The sequence below is a fragment of the Lemur catta genome, chromosome 20, assembly GCF_020740605.2.
Source record: "Lemur catta isolate mLemCat1 chromosome 20, mLemCat1.pri, whole genome shotgun sequence".
NCBI lineage: Eukaryota > Metazoa > Chordata > Mammalia > Primates > Lemuridae > Lemur > Lemur catta.
In genome coordinates this window covers 19,248,133-19,268,838 of record NC_059147.1, presented here as the reverse complement: position 1 = coordinate 19,268,838, position 20,706 = coordinate 19,248,133, and the positions used below count along the sequence as shown (strand labels likewise).

Here is a 20,706-nt window from a genome sequence, read left to right as displayed (position 1 = left end):
ATGGCTTGCTATTCCCTTGATATAGATGCAGCCTAGGAAGCAGTGTAGCATAGTGGCTAGCACTAGAGGATTCAAACTACAAAAGACCCTGTGTGAAGTCCAGGCTCCATCTTTCAGCTGTGTGATCTAGGGCAAGTTACTTAACCTTTCTGAGCCTCAGTTTTATCATCTATAAAATGGGGATGATGATAGTAATAATAATGACCTCATGGTAGTTATAAGTATTAAATTACACGATGCATGTGAAGAGTTTGGCAAGTACCCAATAAATATAATGTTGATGATTCCCAGTTTTGTTTAACCAAGGCTTCATTATCTTACATCAAATTTACCCACTTTATCTAGTAATCATTTCAGCATTTAATGAACATTTTTGCAGCTGTGTCTTTGTTTACATCCATGATTGTTTTTTAGGATTTATTCCTACAAGGGGGATTTTTTGCTTCTAAGGATATATAATTTATGAGTTTTTCACATGGGCATCAAATAACAAAATACCAAATAAAAAAAGAAATGGATTCCTCTCTCTCTGTGGGCCGTCTTTAACTTGCCCTGCTCTGCCCGGCAGTACGGGAGGACTGCTGCCAGTTACCTTGTGTGCTGCTTCCTACTTGGCAGTAAAAAGCAAGCACAGAATGCTTTCTTCCTTGGAACCAGCACATCCCGAGCCCATTTCTTTGACTTCTTTATGCTGTGTGACCAAAGGACCCTGAGCACACAAGTTATTAAAAAAGAATTATTTGACAATACTGAGTTTATGGTTTGCAGGACGTCATTTAGAAAATAGTTGGAGCTGGGACAAGGCATGCGGTGATCCTAGGCTGCCACTCAGCACTCACATTGCTAAATAATTTGTCTCTCACCACTAGTGGTGCCAGTATAATGTTGGGAATGTGGTCGTATGTCCTGGAAGGAGATAAAATTCAGTCTGCAAAGTTCATGAGAAATGTGAACCCAGCCTGGTGAGAGCATTGGGGAAGGCTGCTTTTCTCACTTATCAGAATGGATATTAAGAAGTAGAAAGAGAGAGAAAAGAAGGCATCTTTAAGTGCAGCTTCAGCATTTTATAAGCTTGACAGTTTGGTGATTGCCTCCAGTTGACTGAGAGAGAAAACTGGTATTTATGAAGCACCAGCTTTGTCCCAGGAACTGCACCAGGGCACTGATCACATTTAACCTTCAATGCATCTTTCTGATGGAGGAGCTCCTATTATTTCTAATAGGAGAAGGCACTGAGGCTTAGAGGAATTGGATAACTCTCAAATTCACAGAGCTAGTAAACAGATTGTAGCATCAGTATATAAACCTAGTCCTTGCTGGCTCCAGGTTCTGTTCTCTGGGTAACTAACAGCTAAAAAGGAATTAAAGCTAAGCAAGTTAAAAAGGAAAAAAAATTGTCCTTGCTGTGGGAAAGGCAGGCTAGATGTTAAATATTTAAAAAGCAGCCTGGAAAATATTTTTCCAGATATACACAGGGACTCAGGAGTGAACGAGTGGTCATCGAATGGGAAAGGTATCCAGGGAGGACTCCTTAAAGGAGGTGACTAAAGTTGAGCAAAACTGAAGCTCTGATAGTCTGAGGACTGAGTACAAGGTCCCCCAGTTAGTGTGTTATAGACTCAGGGCAAGCAGGGACCACCCAGCGTGATGGGCGAGGACGTTTCCACGTGGATGGACTGGAGGGGCGCACTTTACAAAGTTCCTCATGGGAATACCAAGGTGAATCTTGCGTTTCCTATGTTTGTTTTCTTTAGAGTCTGTGATGATCTGATCAAAGAAGAAAAGGATGAGATGGATGAGTTTCTCGAAGACTGCATTATTGATCCTGTCCTCCGAGACCGTCTTTCCATTCTCTCTCGCACCTTTGAGAATCAGAGGAGGATGGTTCAGGGAGACAGATTGCTCTTCTTGAATAACATTTTCACTATCGAGCCTGTGGTGAGTACCTTAATAAAATCTGACCATACAGTCACCATAAGCGGGAGTGCAGGGCCTTTTTTGACGCGAGTACCCACTCTGGAATGAAGGTGGTGCATTCGAGAGAGTAAAGGGTCCATCTCAAGAGCCTCATCATTATTTTGAGACATTAGATAAAGGTCAATGGTAAGAATGCTCATGGGTCACGTTTATAGGTCACGATTTCTGTGCACCAGTCACTGCATTAAACGCTTCATATGTATTATCCAGTTTATCTCATTTGCATATGTATAATCTTACAACAACCCTAAAGATAAAATTAGAACCCCATTCTACAGAAGAGGAAATTAAGAAAAATTCTGTAACATGCTCAAGGCCAAACAGCTAGTGTTAGTAGTTAGAAATCCATCCCTGATTAGACTAAAGAGCATGACTTCTCAACCCCAGCACTGTTGGCATTTGAGGCCAGATAGTTCCTTGTCCTGTACGTTGTAGGATGTTTAATAGCATCCTTACTTTTACCCACCAGATGCTGGTGTGACAGCCAAAACCGTCTCCATAAACTGCCAGATATCTCCTGGTGGGCAGAATCACCTCAGTTGAAAACTGCTTTGTCCTTACTTCACTTTATGAATGCTGATTGAGTGCATGGTCTGTACCAGACACTGTGTGTACCAGGCATTGAGGAACAAAACGGACATGGTCCTTGAGCTCACAGTCTCTCTAGCGAGGGATTAGAATGCACCAGAATTAGAATGGGGTCTGTCTGACAGTAGCCGCTCTGCCCTACTGCCTCAAAAGGAAAGTAGCCAGCAGCTTTTGTATCTGCCATCTGCCAGGCACTGAGCTACGTCCTTTCTGTGCACTCCCTTACACTTAGCATAGAGTAATTGGAGGAGAAAAACAGCAATAGGCGTTGAGAAAGCCCACAGCTAGTTAGAGCTGCCAAGCTGTGGCCATGTAAACCAGCTGGAGAAAGGGCATGGGCACAGGGCACATTAGGATACAAGATCACTTGTGGGAAATGCCACTGACTTATGCAGACTGTTTTCCAAATGGTTACTCAAAGATATAATGTGGAAAAGAGGTTCCATGGCTAAGTAAGTTTGAGAAACACTAGGTTCAATATTGTTTGGAAGGTTTCTTTGCTATAAGACTTCGGAAAGTCTTTAACATGCTAATGTGTGTTGTAAATCTCCAAGAAGGAGCTCTCTCCCCTTGGAGACATCCTCTGGGACTGTTTAGTGAGAGCTGCTGTGTGGATCACTGGAGAAGACAGTAAGTTGACTAGTTCAGAGGCTGGGGTGATTTTCACAGACTACAGAGTTAGAGAAGGCTTCTCAAGAGGAGAATCTTGGGCTATGTCTTGCAGGACAGGACTTTTGGAGAATGAAACTGTGGATGTGCGTGGCATGATTCGTCCAAGGCTCCATGAATAGACCAGTTTGTTCGAAGTAAAGGCTCATGTAGGAAAATAAGGCTGGACTTGTAGGTTGAGGCTGAATCCTCTGTCATGGCAGAAGACTATCCAGGGCTTAAGTGAGCAAAGGGATCTCCAGATACAATGGGCTTAGACCAGCAAGAGGTTAAATCAAGATGAGGACCAAAAGTGAGATGAGGTCAAGCCCAGAGATACTGAAGAGGTGGAAGGACTTACTGGTGCAAGTGAGCAAGTGGCTGAGCTGGGTGGAGGCAGGGAGGAGCGGTCAGTCGTGGTCGTCTTAGACACACTGCTGCTGTCCACACAGTCCAGGACCCTTCCCAGCTGGTACTGGAGATCCAGGCTGTTGATGGCTCCTCCTTGGAGGGGGGGAGGTGCTGGGTCACCAGATCACAGACATGGTGGCCAGGAGGAGACGGGTGGGAGACCCACAGGTGAGCCCTGCTTATTTCTAATTTAGAAAGAGAAAGATTAGAATTACCTCAGATTTTCTTCTCATGCTTCCTTCCATAACCCAAAGCTTCTTGACAGAGATATATGTGTGTTAAAATATGGCCTTTAATGTGATTGTTTTTGAATTCCAGACAGAAACTGAATTGGGCATTCTTGTCACATAGCGTCTTTTCACCATTAGGAAGAAAAACATTTTAGTAATGCATAGAAATGGTACAGAAATGGTACTTTTTAAGTAAATGAGACTAATTTTTCTTTATATTATGTAGAAAAAAATGCCAGAAATAGGAAAGGAGTAATAATCACTTATAAAATAAATGGGCTTTATGAAATCTGTCATGATCTTGCCTTTTCCATACACTATTCAGTTTTTCTTCTCATAATATTGTTCATTAGCTAGTTCTTGACAATTTTTGCAAGATGAAAATGAAGGCATGAAACTTTCTAAAGTTATTCTAGTCAAAACAGCAGAACTCAGATTCAGTTATAGTGAATTATTTAGTGATGTTAAATCTCCTTTTTTCTACTTAAAACTATACTTTCTGATAGTTTCATATAAATACAGTTCTTGTTTGTGAGTGTAATATAATCTTACCTTATAAATTACTTTTGTATATAATGAGAAAATTCTGCCATTTCATTAGCTTCTCGACACAAATATGAACCATGGGTATTTTTCACTATTGAGACTTTGGTTTTCTGACACAGGTAAATAAATGCTGCAGTAGTCTCAGATGAGAGAGTTGGAAAAAGATTTATAGGAGAGATGAGATCTGAATTGAATATCCAAAGGAAGGTTAAGATTTAATTAAGTGGAAAAGGAGAAAGAGAATGTTTCCAACTGGGGAAATTACAAAAACAAAGAAAAAGGAAGCTATTAGGTTCATGGCACGTTGAATGATGATGAATAGACTGTTTCTGGTTGGGAAGGAGAGTAGAGGAAACCTGGGCTACTGACCAAACTGCTGTGCTGTAGCCTGCAGGCTACTGTCACCCACCATGCTTTTCCAGAAACACTGGATCTGAGAGGGGGTAATGTGTGTCCCTGGCAAAAAGGGAGTTTGGGGAAATACTGGTTCAGGAGAAGGTGAGTCTCCAAATGCTAGAATGCAAGCAGCACTTCCCTGTGACCACAGAGCCCTCTCCACAGAGCAGCCCCCGGAGTCAGTGTTCTGTGGATCCCAGTTTGGCAAATAAATGGTGCTGTGAGTGTCTGAGATTCACTTCAGGGTTTGCAGCAGGAGTGTGATGTGTTCAGGGGGCTTAGACAGACTGCCCTGGGAGCCATGTGTTGGTTGAGCTGGAGGAGGGTGGACAGAGGGTGAGATGGGTGGGCATGTCTAGCAGGGGAGATGATGCATCTCTGCAGGCAAGACAAGGGTGTTCATGAGAGTGACGCTGACCTGGAACCACCCAGTGATGGTTGGAAAGGAAAGGAAATGGCAGGCGTGAGAGGTATTTGAAAGGAAGACACTGAAGTGCTTTTTGACTGACTGGCCATTGATGGAGAGACACTGTGAGGAATCAAGTGTCTCCTCAAAGCTGAACTGGAGAGATGGGGAAAATTATTAATATGACATTTGTGATGGAAACCAGCAAGTCAGGAGTCCTGAAGTCCTAGCTTTGCCAATAGCAGATGTGACCTTCAGCCATTTGATCTCCCTTGGCTTCAGTTGCCTTGTACACAAACTAAGGGTATTGCAGGTAGATCACTTTGATACTATTCAGCTCATACATTCAAGACTCTCCAATTTCAGATCGGGCTCTGAACTCCTTAAGGTCAAGGAGTGCCATAAGTACCTTGCCCAGTGCCAATAAGTGGATAAATAAGTGAATGAAAGTAAATCGACTAATGACAGGGAGTTCAGCTCTGAACACGTTGAATTTGAGACGACTATAGATGTTCAAAAGTTTTGGAAATGCAGGATAAAATGTGGGTGGGGATTCAGGACTGGAGGCAAGATTAGTGAGTGCCCTGTAGAGGTCTTCACTGAAGCCAGGAAAAGCAGATGGAAACTCTAAGAGCAGATCAAAAAGGGAAAATTGAAGAGGGCTCAGGAGGTCCTCTAGGTAGTCACCTTTAGAGGTGCTTTGGATGGAGTAGAGGCCACGACTTCACAGAGAAGGTACCAAGAGGAGAGCCCACCAGCTGGGAGCCCGTCAGGGCTTGCATACCTACCATGCCTGGTTCGGCACCATTGTCTACTGAAGGTCTTTTCTGAGCGTTGCTCACTATCGGGTCACTGATGCTAAATGGCCACTGCTTACCTTTTGACAGTTTAGCTGTGCATCAGTGATTAGTTTTTTCTTAGGGTGTGACTCCTTTTAATTAGCTTCTTGGTATGACTTGAGTTCACAGTAGAAGCAGAGAAGATTAGAACCAAGCAGTGTCATCTCCTGATTTAATAATCAATCTCTAATTGAAACCCTGCTCAAAGAATAAAAACAAAATAAAAGGGTGGTGAAGAGGCTTGGAGACCACCTTGCTTTCTGATGGATTCTTTAGCCTCTGTCTGCGGAGGAAGGACATTGCTTTCAAATGAGGTAAACTTAAAAAGAAAAACAAAACAAAACAAAAAAACAAAATTTGTTTCCTTAAATTCTGAAAAGAAATAAGAAATCTATGCCTATTTCCTCAGACCTGTGTCTGTGTATCTTGCTTCTTCAAATGCACCAGGCAAAACAGAGGATTAGTTTAGCTCTGATTGTGTTCTCTGCATATTAAGTATTTCATAGGAACATCATTCCTGCTACAGAGGCTCTTTCAATTTAAAACAAGGAGGTTCAAGATCAAAAGATCAATCGCTGTCCCTAAGTTGCCCAGAGGTGGTGATGGGTTTGAATTTAAATCAAATTTTGTTAATATTATCACGTGAGGAGCGGTTTGACTCAATGTTATAAGAATGACAGACCCAAACTCTGGAACTGCTAATTCCTACCCTGTCCTACCACCTGCCAACCACGTGGCCGCAGGTTACTTGCCTTAGCTCACCAGCTTCTCATCATGCTCGTCGCATAACAGGCTGTGGGTCTGCTGCTCAAACCTTGAGGAGGTTAGGCTTGGGCATCTCGGGGACTGATGTGGCCGCAGAGTGTCAGGCCTGCTTGTTTCCCTTTCTTTCCTGTGATCCAAACAGAGGGAGGCTGGTAGTTGCTCCAGGGCACAGAGGTGGGAGTTTGTCTTTAGAGAGAGCCCGGGAGTGTTCATGGGTGGGGAAAGGGAGTAGACAAGGACCCACAGTGACCATGGGGAGAAGGCAGTCCAGGACAGAGGGCTGGAAGGAATGCTTTTTTAGCTTTACTTGATAATTTATTGATATTCTAAAAGTGACCAGAATTGTTGTTCTAGTCGTTAATGCATGTGTTGTGTTATTACTATTTATATCAAGTTTCTCATTAGCCTAAATTTTCCCATTTATTCCTTACCGAGGGAAGATACTGGGTTCTGTAGCATACTGATCATTTCTCCAGCCACCTGCTTCCATGTGGGGTTTTTTACCCTTTGGAAAAGAACTGCAAAATTGAGTCTATTATGCATGTTTTGTGCCTTCCAGAAAAGCAAGTGGAATTGGCTACTTTCAGAAATATAATATTCTATTGTGCGAGATGGACTCTGGCTTTACAGAATTTTGATGGTTTCATTCTCTTATTTCCTCTGCTTAGATCTCTTGGGTACTCTGAGGGAGAGAGATTTAAAGACAAAAAACACAGTTCTGAGAATTAAGAGGCAAGAGAATATCACAGGGCAAAAAGAGAGAATTAAGCTTTTGCTTTCTACGGGCATCAAGGCATCCTCTGAGAAATCACAGCACAGATGTGCTGGCCTTGTTTCTGAACTCTGGGGCTGCTGGCTCAGGTCACACTTTGAAGATGCAGCAATTTTCTGAATGTCAAACACTTAATATTTTCTCAAAAAGCAAGGTCTGAGAATTTAAAAGGTATTTATCCAAACCGGCCCTAGCTGATTGGCTGCCATTAGAGAGCAGGGAAACATTTCTGCTTCTGTTAGCAAGTGTCTCCTCGATCAAAGAAAACATCATCCAGTATCCCTAGGGAAGCTTAAGCTTAATTTAACTAAGCCTTAAAAAAAAGAGAGAAACTTGATAATTTCCTTGGTACCACGTAAGTAATAGTAAACCGTGCTTTGTCGTCATCTAAGCCTGCAGAAAACATGCCTTTCCAGCAATTCAGACTTTGAGAGCACAGCTCAAATTTAGTTTACTTTATTTTTCCCAAATGGGCCTAGCATGTGAGCTCAGCAGAACCAGGTTGGGTGGAAGCCCAGATGGCTACCAAAGAAGAAGGAGCCAGCTTTTTCCTGCATACCCTTTTCACTTCTCATCCCATTAGCCTCGAGTCACATTGCAAACATGTGGGAGCTGACTCTCTGGAAATGGACACCAGAAAGGAGAACGAAGGACAGGGACCTGCTGAGAGCAAACTGTCCTTGACAAGTCACAGCTTCTCTGTCGGTGTGGTTTTCCCCATTCTTCAGCCTCTGTTTAATAGGATCATCCTTTCAGATCCTCGTGCTCAGCTGCACTGTTTCCAGTTGTGCTGGAACATTCACTGTTGGTATTGAAGAACCAGCATCGGGGGAGGCCTAGGGAAGTCTTAGAAACAGTGTGGTTCTTCATGGCTCATTAAATAAGTTAACACCCCTCCTTGCTGGACGAGACAGAATTCTTTTCTCTCCAGAGAAAGGCATGAACATCACACACAACTACCTCCGCTCTATAAAACCCGGTAGAATTTTCACTGTATTTGGGTTGGAGGTGAGATCAAGGTAGAATACACCTTTGTGAAGCTTCCTCTGACAGAAGGCCAAATCTTAGAGACCTCTTTTAGAAACTTTTATGGTCATTATTTTGAGAATCAGAACTGTATTTGATTCACAGTTTCTTGTCCCGGGAGAAATAATGGAGTAGAAAAGTCTTACATGTCATGTCCCAGTTGGATGTTTTCTCTCAATGATAATTAGCATAGTTGACTTTCAATTTTTTAGCTTCCATTTATTTTTCCATTTCTCTTTGAGAAAACTGCTATTTTCCCTGGGTGATATTAAAGAGAGCTATGATTTCTCTTATTGATCTGGAAGGATCTAGAAGAGCAATTATGGGTAGTGGAAAAGACTATAGATTCTAATCAGTGGTTCTTTTTTTTGTTGTTGTTATTCATTGATAGAAATTTGACTTTAAGAGCATGTTTTCATTTCCTAAGAGAAATTCTTTATATTGATACTTTTCTAATATTTTAAGAAAATTACAAGATAGCTGAAAATATTTGTTTATAGAGTCAAGAACATTTCCATTTGGGTGAAACATAATGAAACTCATCACATACTATAGTTATTGTTGAAGTCATTATTCATCCACCCTGTTCTGAGCTGACTGGACCCTGACATTTGTCCAAAAAGGAGAGCTTGATAAAGACCTAGCAATGCATTTGTCAAGAGCTGCAATATACTAATGTTGACTGTGTCATCCAAAAGAACCTCCTATGGTCATCTTTCAGAGGTTACTGGAAGGATATGAATACTCAGGATGTTGCACTATGTTTACCAGACAGCAACACCAGGTTTACCAAGCCTGTTTACCAGTTGCAGTGTTTTAAAATTTCTTCTAGCCTTTATAATGACATTGTGAGAAAGGTGAGGCCTGACCTTTTGTTATAATTGCATGGGGTTAGGGAAGTTAGGGAAAAAATTATTATAGAATCTTAGTTCTGCCACTTACTATTGGTCTGGCCCTGGTTGGGATACTTAACTTCTTTTGCCTTGATTTTCTCATCTTTAAAATGAAGATAATGCTATTTCACAAAGACATAAAGATTAAACTAGTTAATGTATATAAGTGCTTAACACAGTAGTGGGAACATAAGCTTTCAATTACAAGTGTTATGATTTGGAGCTAGACCCACTTGTCTCTCGTCAGATTAGAGAGTATGATTAGAAAATATAGCACTTGAGTGGGCAAACATTTGGGTCATTCTTTAAATGTAAGCTGGGAATTATAATGCAACCATTTTATTTAATAAATGTAAAAGTTGAGTCATATTATAAACTATTTTCCAGATAAACCAAGTAAATTAAATATATATATAGAACTCCCTGTTCTTGCACTTTGGGTTTTGATTTGGCAAGATTTGCATGAAATGATCTTTCAAGGAAAGAAAGAGCGAGGGACAGAGGAAGGAGGGAGGGAGGGAGGGGAGGAAGGAATAAAAGAAAGGAAATGGGTAGTAGAGAGAGGGAAAGGAAGGTGATTTTTTAAAACATTTTCTTTTTTATTTAAGGATTTGCAAGGCAGATTTTTTAAAAGAGCCCCTTTAATCATTGCCAATATAATTTTTTAAAGGAGATTGCTTTTAAAGGATACCTTTCTCTTGATTGTATTTGTCACTCATCATGAACCAATGACATCTATGTTCGTAGACAGCTTTCAGAAAGTCTCAGAACTGTGGCCATCAAGTCACTTGGTGGTTTATTCTTGTTACAGAAGGAAGGAAACATGAAGTTCCACATCCAGAGATATTTAATATTTGGACCAAAACCACAATATGTGAATTAGCTTTTAGTCCGGAAAATTCAAAGTTGATTCCTTCTAGCAGGTCACTTAATTAATAAGTAAAATGCAATTACTTTACTCATTACAGAGCTGAAGGAAAAATAACGCATTAAGACCAAGAAGGAAGATAATTGCACTATAACTGAAGGCCATTTTGACAATTATTTTCAACAAACAAGGTCATAGTCACTTACAAATTCAATCCTGTATACTCAGCGTCTCATTTGGAGCAGGACAATGAGCAGTGGAGGGGGTGGGGTCACACAGAAAAGGGCATCAGAACAGGAGGGGCTCTGCGTGATGACACAGGACTGGGAAGAAGGGATGTTGATGTCAGAGCAAGGAGGGAAATTTCTGAATGCTTTGATTTTCAGAAACTTTAGAACTGAGAGATAAATAAAAAAAAATTATTCAGAGACATAAGTGACATGGAAGTTAATTTCAGAAATGTTGGAGAAGTAATAAGAAATGTTTCAAAGACATATAACTAAAATGGGGTCTAAGTTTTAGGCTTATTGCCTGTTTCTTAGGTTTGCTCTCTTGTTTGCTAGAAAATGCTATTGAGGTTTTGTTGTAAAGAAATAGAAATTCTTTAACTTTTGTTTGAATCCCAACTGAAAAATAGAAGTGTCCTTCTACCTGTTCCTAACTCCTTCAAATGACCTAATACTGAAAGCTTCCCTCTGTGAGAGGAGAGTGAACGACCACACTTTGTTTTTACAGATACACACAGCCCTCTTAAAACACGGTATCCACTCCAAGCCCAGAAGAGGATTTTAGAATACACAGAGTTTGTCCTTGCATTGTCTCCTGGGTTCAGCAAAGGCTGCAAGTTACTAGTCGCAGGCACAATAAAACAGCTGCAGTCCACGATAAGAAAGCCCTGAGCCCACAGCCCCATTTGCTCAGCCCAAACCCTGCAGACTCGGAGTCCGCTGTGCTGGTCTTCCCTCCCCTCGCAGAAGGGCTTCCAGGAAACTTCCATAGCAGATGATACTCTCACCGATCACATGCGAACGTCCACACTCGCTCCTTTGAGGAGATTGTGGTCTCCTCTCTGGAGTGTGTCGATCACCACCCACTTCCCAACCCTCCAGTCCTGGTGATCAGACTTCTTTGATGATAGCCACCCAGGAGTGCTTCTGGGATAGAACTTAAGTGTGTCGCCTTCTTCTGCATATAGACCCTGGATTCTCTTGCTGGGATAATGCTTTTGAAAGCATTCTGGCCCCCCTCAAGCCATAAGATCCATGACTTTCTCACATGTACTGAGTTTATCTGATTTTCTGGTGTATCCTTTTGGGGGCCACTTCTTTTCATTCTAGTGAAACTTTTCTAGCATGGATTCTCTCAGGATCCAAGATGGCCCCAGGCACTTTGGTTAGTCCATTCTATATACCTAAACAGTACGGTCTAAACCCACCAAGGGAATATATTTGTCTCAAAGGTTAGTAGTAAGCCCAGGACTTCAGTAGTTCTGAGATGAAATACCCACTAACACACCACTGGTTGGCTGAACATGGATGGGTGAGCCACTTCATTTGCCCAACCTCTTTGCCTAGTCTAGACATGAGGGCTTCTAACACTCCATATCACTAAAGGGGCCAGTTCAAAGGGGCCAGGTATTTGTCATTTATCAGAAGAGAATAAATACTTCTTTCAAGGTTTGCCAAAACATCACAGTGAAATTCCTAAAGAAATAAGGTTCTCAGGACTTCTCTGTTCCTTGCATGATCTCCCAGGTCTCTTTTGCCTCTAAAACTGTATGACTTTGGGGGTTCCAGAGGAAGAGAAAGTGGCAGAAGCAGGTTGCAAAGATGAATAGGTGTCTGCTAATAACTACACAGTGTACAAACTGTGAGTAGATATGGCTGATTTAACAAATATTTATTGAGCATCTACTAAGAGCAATCTCTGGTCTAGGTGTGGAGACAGAACATTGCCTACCCACATGCAGCCTTCATTCTTGCAGGCTGATCTCAGGGTGTGAGAGCCCCTAGAATTCACATGACATTCACAGCTCTCCCTGTTACTTCTTGGAGCCTCTGAGCCATCCCTCATTCTGGAGTCAGGAGGGCTGCTGCCTGAGAAGCACGCTGATCAGACTGTGTTCATAAAGAAGCCCAAATTGGCTCTAATATTTTATTTTCTTCCTCTTGTTTTATGTCTGCATTTTAAGTCATTTTCTTCTCTTCTCAATTCTTATTCCAGAAGTATGTTCATTTCTAGCCAGACTGCAAATAGAGTATTCACTGGGAACTGTCTGAAACTGGAGCCTAATTATTTATAAAGTTGTCTTTCCTTAGTTTTCTATTTAGCTGGTAGGACTGTTTATAGATTTCTGGATATGTTTATCAAATATGCTCATTTAGCCCTATTTACAAAAAACATAGAAAAAACTCACACGTTTCCCCATTTTTTCAATACTTTCATCTTAGAACTTGTAAGTGGCCTAAAAATAACATTGATCGTAGTAAACAGTTACTTCCTGAGCCCTTGCTGAGTTCATTAGCGAGCATGGGGCAGAGCATTTAACCTGCATGACTTCATCAGACCTTAGGAAACCCTTTGAGGCCAGTGCTATCAGCATCTTCTTTGGTAGCCCTGAGAAGTTAATGAAGAGGCCTGGGTTACGCGGTTAGTACAAAAATTTTTTTAATCAAAGTATACCTAACAAGGGGCTTCTGATACGTGGCATGTGGCATTACAGTGGCAAAACTTGGTTTCCTGATTATGACTTCGGGGTGGTTTGAGTTAAAGGGAGAGATACCACACTGGAGCAGAAACAGAGGGAATGCAGCCACTGTTCCTCCTCAGACTGTTGCTATGTTTTTCTAGAATAAGAGTGTTTCCTTGTGCTGTTTAGCAATGTGGTACCTCCACCAAGGAAGTCAGGTACTTCTTCCTCTTGAGCCCTCTGGACTTTATTTACATAGACACAGCACTTATCACATATAGTATAAAATATCTGTATAAATGTTTATCATCCCAGTAAGGTGTGAGCTCCCTGCAGTCTGGGCCTACACTTTTCTGCTTCTCTGAAGCCCAGATGCTGGGCACCCACTGGACAGACAGTGACTGTTCACTGAACATGCATTTTTAAAATGTTCTATATATCCTAGTTTCCTTTAGTAACTCCTTATATATTCATAAACTCACTGAAATTATCTCTGAAGCTTGTTTCCAACTTGTTTCACCTCAGAAGTGAGCAAGCAGTTTACTACCTGCTGGGTAAAGTGATGCCTTCTTACATTTGTTGTCAAAATGTTTCCTTTAAATTTCCTAGAATTGAACCTTTGTGCACTGTTGGTGGGAATGTAGATTGGTGTAAACATTATGGAAAACAGCATAGAAGTTCCTCAAAAAATTAAATATAGAACTGCCATATCATCCAGCCATCTTTCTCCTGGGTATATACCCCAAGGGAAAGAAATCAGTATCTCAAAGAGATATCTGCACTCCGATGTTCACTGTAGCATTATTCACAAGTAAGCAGCCTTTATCTATTCATCAGCAGATGAATAGATAAAGAAATACATACACACAGTGGAATATTATTCATCCTTAAGAAAGAAGGAGATCTTACCATTTGTAACAACGTAGATGAAACTGGAAGTCACTGTGCTAAGTGAAGCCAAACAAAGAAAGACAAATACCACATGATCTCATTTGTATGTGGAATCTAGAAAAAAGTCAAACTCATAGAAACAGAGAATAGATTGGTGGTTACCAGGGGTCAGGGGGTGGGGGAAATGAGGAGATGCTGGTCAAAGGGTACAAACTTACAGTTTTAAGATGAGTAAGTTCTGGAGACCTCATGTACAGCATGGTGACTGTAGTTGATAACAATGTATACTGGAAATTTGCTGAGAGGGTAGACTTCAGGTGCTCTCAACACACACACACACACACAATAGGTAACTATGTGAGGAAAGGGATTTGTTAATTTACTTGACTGCAGTAATCATTTCACTTTGTATATATGTACATCAAACATCATTTTGTATACCTTAAATATATACAATTTTTATGAAAACAAAATTTGTGGAATTATAACATAATAACAACATTTAAAAGCAGTGCCTTCCTTTCATCATATTGTTTTTTTTCTTTTAACGATTCTTTTGTTTTCTAGGAAGGTGAGGTCTGGCCCAATTCATCAGCTGAAATCACTGTGTACTTTAACCCTCTAGAAGCCAAGCTCTACCAACAGACCGTTTACTGCGACATTTCAGGTAGAGACCTCCTCCTTGTGCTAAACTCAGGTTACCAAGTGCCCAGAGCGTGAAGTGGGGCATCTGCATGTATGTGTGGCTCAGCCCACGGGCAGTGCACCATAGCAGCACGGGAATAGTGGAGCCAAGCAATGGCCTTGTCACTTCTTTCTAGAACAGATCAAACTTTAAAGTGCTTACACTTGTGGTGAGTAGGGGACATGGGAACCATGGGTCTCATAGCAGTAAGGTCATTACTCGTGACGGATTCCCACCGTGTTACTTTTTGTGCCTTTTGTAGTATTTGGCTATTAATTTTTTTCTTTTTAAGTTTTACTCAAAATAATGCATGCCAACTGGGATGGGAAGGCAGCCTGGCAGAGGCCAGAGCAACAAGGAGGGTGTACAAATAGGGTAGCAGCCCGATGACATCAGGAGATTCAATAATACAGAGGGATTAAACAAAAAAGTAAATACATTGAGTATGATGGGAGCCAGTATTTTTCACTCCTGGAGGAGGAGATACAAAGAAGGTGGCTAAGATAAACCATTTGGAATTGGCGTTGTCAGTATGAACTTATTGTTGTTCGTATGTATAGATAGATACAGAAATAAATATATGTGTAAATGTGCGTATATGCAGATGTCCGTAAATGTGTATATTTCCTGACTGCGTCTATTGGGAGGTCCTGGAAGCTTTGAGACCCTGCTAGCAATGAGCACACAGAGCACCCAAAGCTTGGTTTCTAAATGCCACTCTCTAGTGAAAGGACCTGGCTGATTCCAGGAGTGAGGCAGGGAAAGAACAAGATGAGCCTGGAACATTCCCTTTGCTGGAAAGTAAGGAAGGGCTCAAAGAATGATGGGGACATGTCAAAATGACCCAGAAGTCTGCAAAGAAACTCCCACTGACCACATTTGGAACAAGCCGAGAATCAAAATAAATAATGATATTAATAGATTATAATCCATTGATTAAATGGAATCTATGAATCCACTTAATAAAAACGTACCATTTGGCAGTCATCACAGTAATAACCAATTCAGGTAAGAAGCGTCAGTGAATCTTAAAGTAGTAGTGGGTGAAAGTGGGGCATGGAGGAGGATTTTATGTTGTCTCAAAATGTCTTCCCTGAAAATACTTACCAATTATAAAGGGGAGAAAACTAAGTGAAGAAGCCTGGTAGATGCTATCTTAGTTAATCCCAGCAGTAATGGAGCAGATCAACCTCTGGAACAATAGCTGGTGTTATTTACTTCTGCGGTTTTGTGTGTGGGTTTCCCAGGAAAGTGTGCTGCTGTGGTTATTTTAAACTGAGGCAAGCGTAGTAAGCGTACACAGTCATTGAAGTCCTTTCAAATGCAAATATTCCACTACTCAGTCCATACCCGTGTAGTTACTCTTCTCTGTGTAAAAAAGGGCAGTCTTAGAACACACAGAAGGATGGGCTGCGTGACCTGTGCTGCCCCCCACCTCCCTGAGGTTTGTGTCCCTTCCTGATGATGTTCCCGTCACCTTCCCTGGATAGGACCATCACCTTGACTTTTATGGTAGTCATTCTCTTGCTTTTATATATAATTTTACCACCTAAAAATTCATCCCTGAGCAAAATAGTGTAGTTTTGCCTGTTTGGGGAATTTATATCTTGGAATCATACAGTTTATCTTCTCCTGCTAGCACCAAGAAAATAAAGCTACTCAATAAATGTCGACTAAATGAATGAGCAAATAACTGAAAAAATGAATGAATGATTGATAGAATCCTGGTTTGATCTGATCTCTCCCTCGGACATGTGTGGGATTCTTAAGATGTCCCTAGAATGAATGTGGAATGGTCTAGGAGTTTCTGGATTGACATTAGTCTGTTTCCACACTTCAGACCAGCATCACCTACACCAGCCTTCCTAACGGGTCTGGAGGAAATGTTGGTCCAGCGGTGTCGGACATGGGCTGGAAATGCTCCAGTGCCTCCCGTGCCACAGGTGGTGGGACCCGCCTCCCATCTGCAGCTCCCCGTGGACGTCGTGCTTGGCCTTTATTCCAGGGGCTTGGCTGCTCTCCGGGAGGTTCCCGAACATTACACAACTAGTCGTATTTATCTATTGTTTGGTTTGTAATTCCGAATTCTACCACAGAATTCACATCCTGGGTAAACTGAATAGTATAATTTTCCATCTGCATGACATTCTTCTTTATTTTGTTAGTGGTTTATTAAAAGATACACTTGCTAGGGAAGGACTTTGTTTACATGGTAATTCCATATTATCTTCCCTGTAAATTCTATGCAATTCGATCTGTCTTTTCAAGAGCTAGTGATGATTCCTTACTATTATCTTCAACGAGCTGGCAAAACCTCCTGGTCTTAGGTCACTAAGAAATACATCTTAGGCAGACAGAAAAGCTCCTTCACTTGTTTTGTTTTGCTTTGCTTTACTCTGAGATATATATGGTATGTAGAAGCAAATATACATAGGTATGTTTCGTTTCCCTCTCATGCCTTTTTATACAAATGATAGTATACTCTATACAGTGGTTGTAACATTGCTTTTTAAATATTTCTTAGAGATTATTCCATAACACTAAATAAAAGGTGTCATTCTTTTTTGTGGTTGTATAGGAATCCTTTGTATTTATGTACCAAAATTTAATTTTTAACCTTGTGTCATTGTAAAGTAGAAGATAGATTCAAAAATGCATGTAATACACGCAGTGGTAGGCGCAGTAGTAGCCTCCCAAAGATGCCCACGCCCTAATCCCCCCAGTCTGTAAGTATGTTCCTGTGGATATATTATATTACATGGCAAAGAGGAATTAAGGCAGCACATGAAATTAAGGTTACTAATGAGCTGACCTTAAGTTGGGGAGATTACCCTGGATCATGGGGGTGGCTCATTGTAATCACAAGGGTCCCTAAATGCCAAAAATGTAGGCAGAAGTATTGGTCTCAGTGTCAGAATAATGCAATATGAGAAAATCTTGACCAGCCATTTCTGGCTTCAAAGATGGATGGGGCAATGAATTCAGGCAGAGCCTCTAGAAACTGGAAAAGGTGAAAAAAAAAAATTTTCTCCCAGAGCTTCCAGAAAGGAGCACAGCCCTACCATACCTTGATTTTAACCTGGTGAGACCTACTTTGGAATTCTGACATCTAGAACTTTAAGATAATGTATTTGTACAGTAAGCCACTACATTTGTGATAATTTGTTGTAGGGGCAGTAGGGAACTAATGCACATACATATACATTATAACAAATAATTATAAGGCAAACACTATGTAATTGCCACCGAGATCAAGAATAGAATATTCCCGGCCCCCTTGAGGCCTCCTGTAAGTCCCTTCCCAATCACACTTTTCTCACTTCAACCAACCGAGATAATCACCATCTGTCCCTTACAACCATCAATTCCTGGCTTTCATTTGTGGTTTTTACTCCATGTCTATATCCCTAAACAATACAGTTCAGTAATGCCTGTTTTGAAATGTAACTGAAATCAGTCTGCATGTTTCATCCCTGCCGTTGCTTTTGCTCTAGTTGTATTTCATTTTCATTGTTGTACAATGTTCCAATCTGTGAACATATGTTCAGAGACAGGAAGTAGCAGGGAAAGCCACTGGTCTTGTGGGAGTTTTCTCAAGATGCATGAGATTTAACTCACATCTCCAGCTGCAACCTTCTTTTCTTTTGAAAGCTATTTACTTATTTTATGTGAGACAGAGTCTCACTCTGTCACTCCGACTGGAGTGCCGTGGCATGATGATAGCTCACTGTAATCTTGAATTTCTGGGCTCAAATGATCCTCCTGCCTCAGCCTCCTGAATAGCTAGAACTACAGGTGCATGTCAACATGCCGGGTTAATTGTTTTCTTTATTTTTTGAAGAGATGAGAGTCTCACTATACTGCCCAGGCTGGTCTTAAGCTCCTGGCCTCAAGCAATCCTCCTGCCTCAGCCTGGAGGCTGAGGATTATAGGCATAAGCCACCTGCCCAGCCTGAAAGCTTTTTATATCTAGACATCCTGAGTACAAAAGCATAGCCCCACCCTCAGAAAGTATAGAATTGAATGGAGGAAACTGACACATAGGCCGACAGTTTATATTGCAACACTGTGCAGTGAATGAATGGTAATAGAAAAGGATACAGGGCACACAGCTCAGTCTTGGGTGTCAAGACAGGCTGCTGAGAGAAAGTAACTCTTCATGTATTTGTTAATCAAGTAAAAACAAAAACATAAAAAGGTTGGGCTTGTCAGACAGGAAAATACTTTGTGAAAATACATAGCAAGAGTATGAAATAAGAAAGGATTACAAATTCTTAGGGTGTGGCTGCCATGGAGATTGAGAGAGACCATCAGACATACTGACCACCTGACAGACTGACTGACGGACTGGCTGGGGAGGGGAGAGGCAGTGCCAGAAATGAGGCTGGAATAGTGGGCAGGGTCCAGTTCATAAAGGTTGAATGCCAGACTGAGAACACGGGACTTTATGCGGAGTGAAGTCGGCGATCACTGAAGGGCTCTAAGCAGGGTAGCGATCTGCTCAGATCTGAATATGGCAAATAGAACATCATTTCAGTTAATCTGAAACTCAACAAGTTTTCCACATTTGAAATCCTCAGATTTTCTTAGAAGTAGTTAAATCTGTATGTTAGATATTTATAAAGACTTGCTGATGGTTTGATCTGGGTCTTGAAACTGATCTTTCATCTATTTTGACTTTCCAGTGGAATTGTGGACATTCCTAACTTAATCATGAAGATTACCTTTTTAAACAAATGTAAAGAGCAACTCCACAAATGTGGTTTGGATCAGCATATGGGAACTTCAAAAGGAAGTAACGCTTTCTAATTTTAACTGAAATGTATTGCTAGATAACATTGTTCACGGTGCTTTAGAGTCAAATGCAGAAAAGCTGCACTGTGGAGATGATTCCAGATGCACCCACTTCCTTCGATTCCCAATTAAGATGAAACCTCATTGTCCATTTTCATTCTGTACATCATAAAAGGGAAAAATCTGAATTTTTAGGATAATTTCGGACTTTTGATTTTTATGTTAATTGAACTGAAGAGTGGAGGTTGAAGTATATTTAGGAAAGAGAAAATCACCCCAATCGTTAAAAACTTTTTTGGGTTTTCAGAATAATAGGTGAATAGTAGTCTCTCTATTGGTAGGTTTCTTTCTCAAAACTCATCAGACTGCAACCTCATATTAAGTTTTTTTCGTCCCAAAGAAATTTCTTGATCACCTATTCTGTTTAAATTATATTCTCAATTACCAACTATTTCAAACATAGAGAAAATATAGAGAATAATATACAAATATCCATGTATACATAATCTAGACTTAAAAAGTCTTGAACAAAAACAAATGACAAGGTATGCCTATGTTTCTGGTTAGGAAGATCAACATCATAAATAGGTCAATTCTCCCTGTAAATATAATGTGATCCCAGTAATAATATCAGTAAGTTTTTTTAAATTAGTCAAGCCGATTCCAAAGTTCTTATGGAGGAAATAGATCAGCTAGGATTGCCTAGAAAATTCACACACACACACACACACACACACACACACACACACACACACACAAACAAGAATGTGCGAGGGCCAGCCTCACCATGTGTTAAGACTTACTAACAACTGTAGTAGGGGCCAGGCACAGTGGCTCCCACCAGTAATCGTTGTGCTTTGGGGAGGCCAAGGTGGGAGAATTGCTTGAGGCTAGGAGTTCAAGACCAGCGTGGGCAACATAGTGAGACTTCATCTTTATAAAAAATAGAAAAATTAGCCAGGCATGATGGTGTGCACCTGTAGTCCCAGCAACTCGCAAGAACTCACTGGGTTAAAGTCAAGGTGTCAGCAGGGCTGGTTTCTTTTGGAGGTTCCTCAGAAAAATTCATTCTTTGTCTATTCCAGCTTTTAAAACTGTCAACATTCCTTGGCTGGTGGCTGCATCACTCCCGTCTGCTTAGATCACATTGTCTTTTCAGCTTCTGTATCACATTTCCCTCTGCCTCCCTCTTAAGGACATCTGTGATTACATTTAGAGCCTACCAAGATAATGCAGGATAATCTCCCCATCTCAAAATTCTTAACTGCTTCTTTCAACACAT

The 20,706-nt window shown here is 41.0% G+C and overlaps 1 protein-coding gene across 3 annotated transcripts in view; it reads left to right on the top strand.

The window, feature by feature from the left end:
• HYDIN (HYDIN axonemal central pair apparatus protein) overlaps positions 1-20,706 on the top strand; it is a 296,336-nt gene that overhangs the window by 71,319 nt on the left and 204,311 nt on the right. For all 3 annotated transcript variants that reach the window (XM_045534000.1, XM_045533999.1, XM_045533998.1), the window contains exons 9-10: positions 1,755-1,938; positions 14,513-14,612. In XM_045534000.1, the coding sequence (XP_045389956.1) occupies positions 1,755-1,938; positions 14,513-14,612 (284 nt within the window). The remainder of the gene's footprint in view (positions 1-1,754; positions 1,939-14,512; positions 14,613-20,706) is intronic.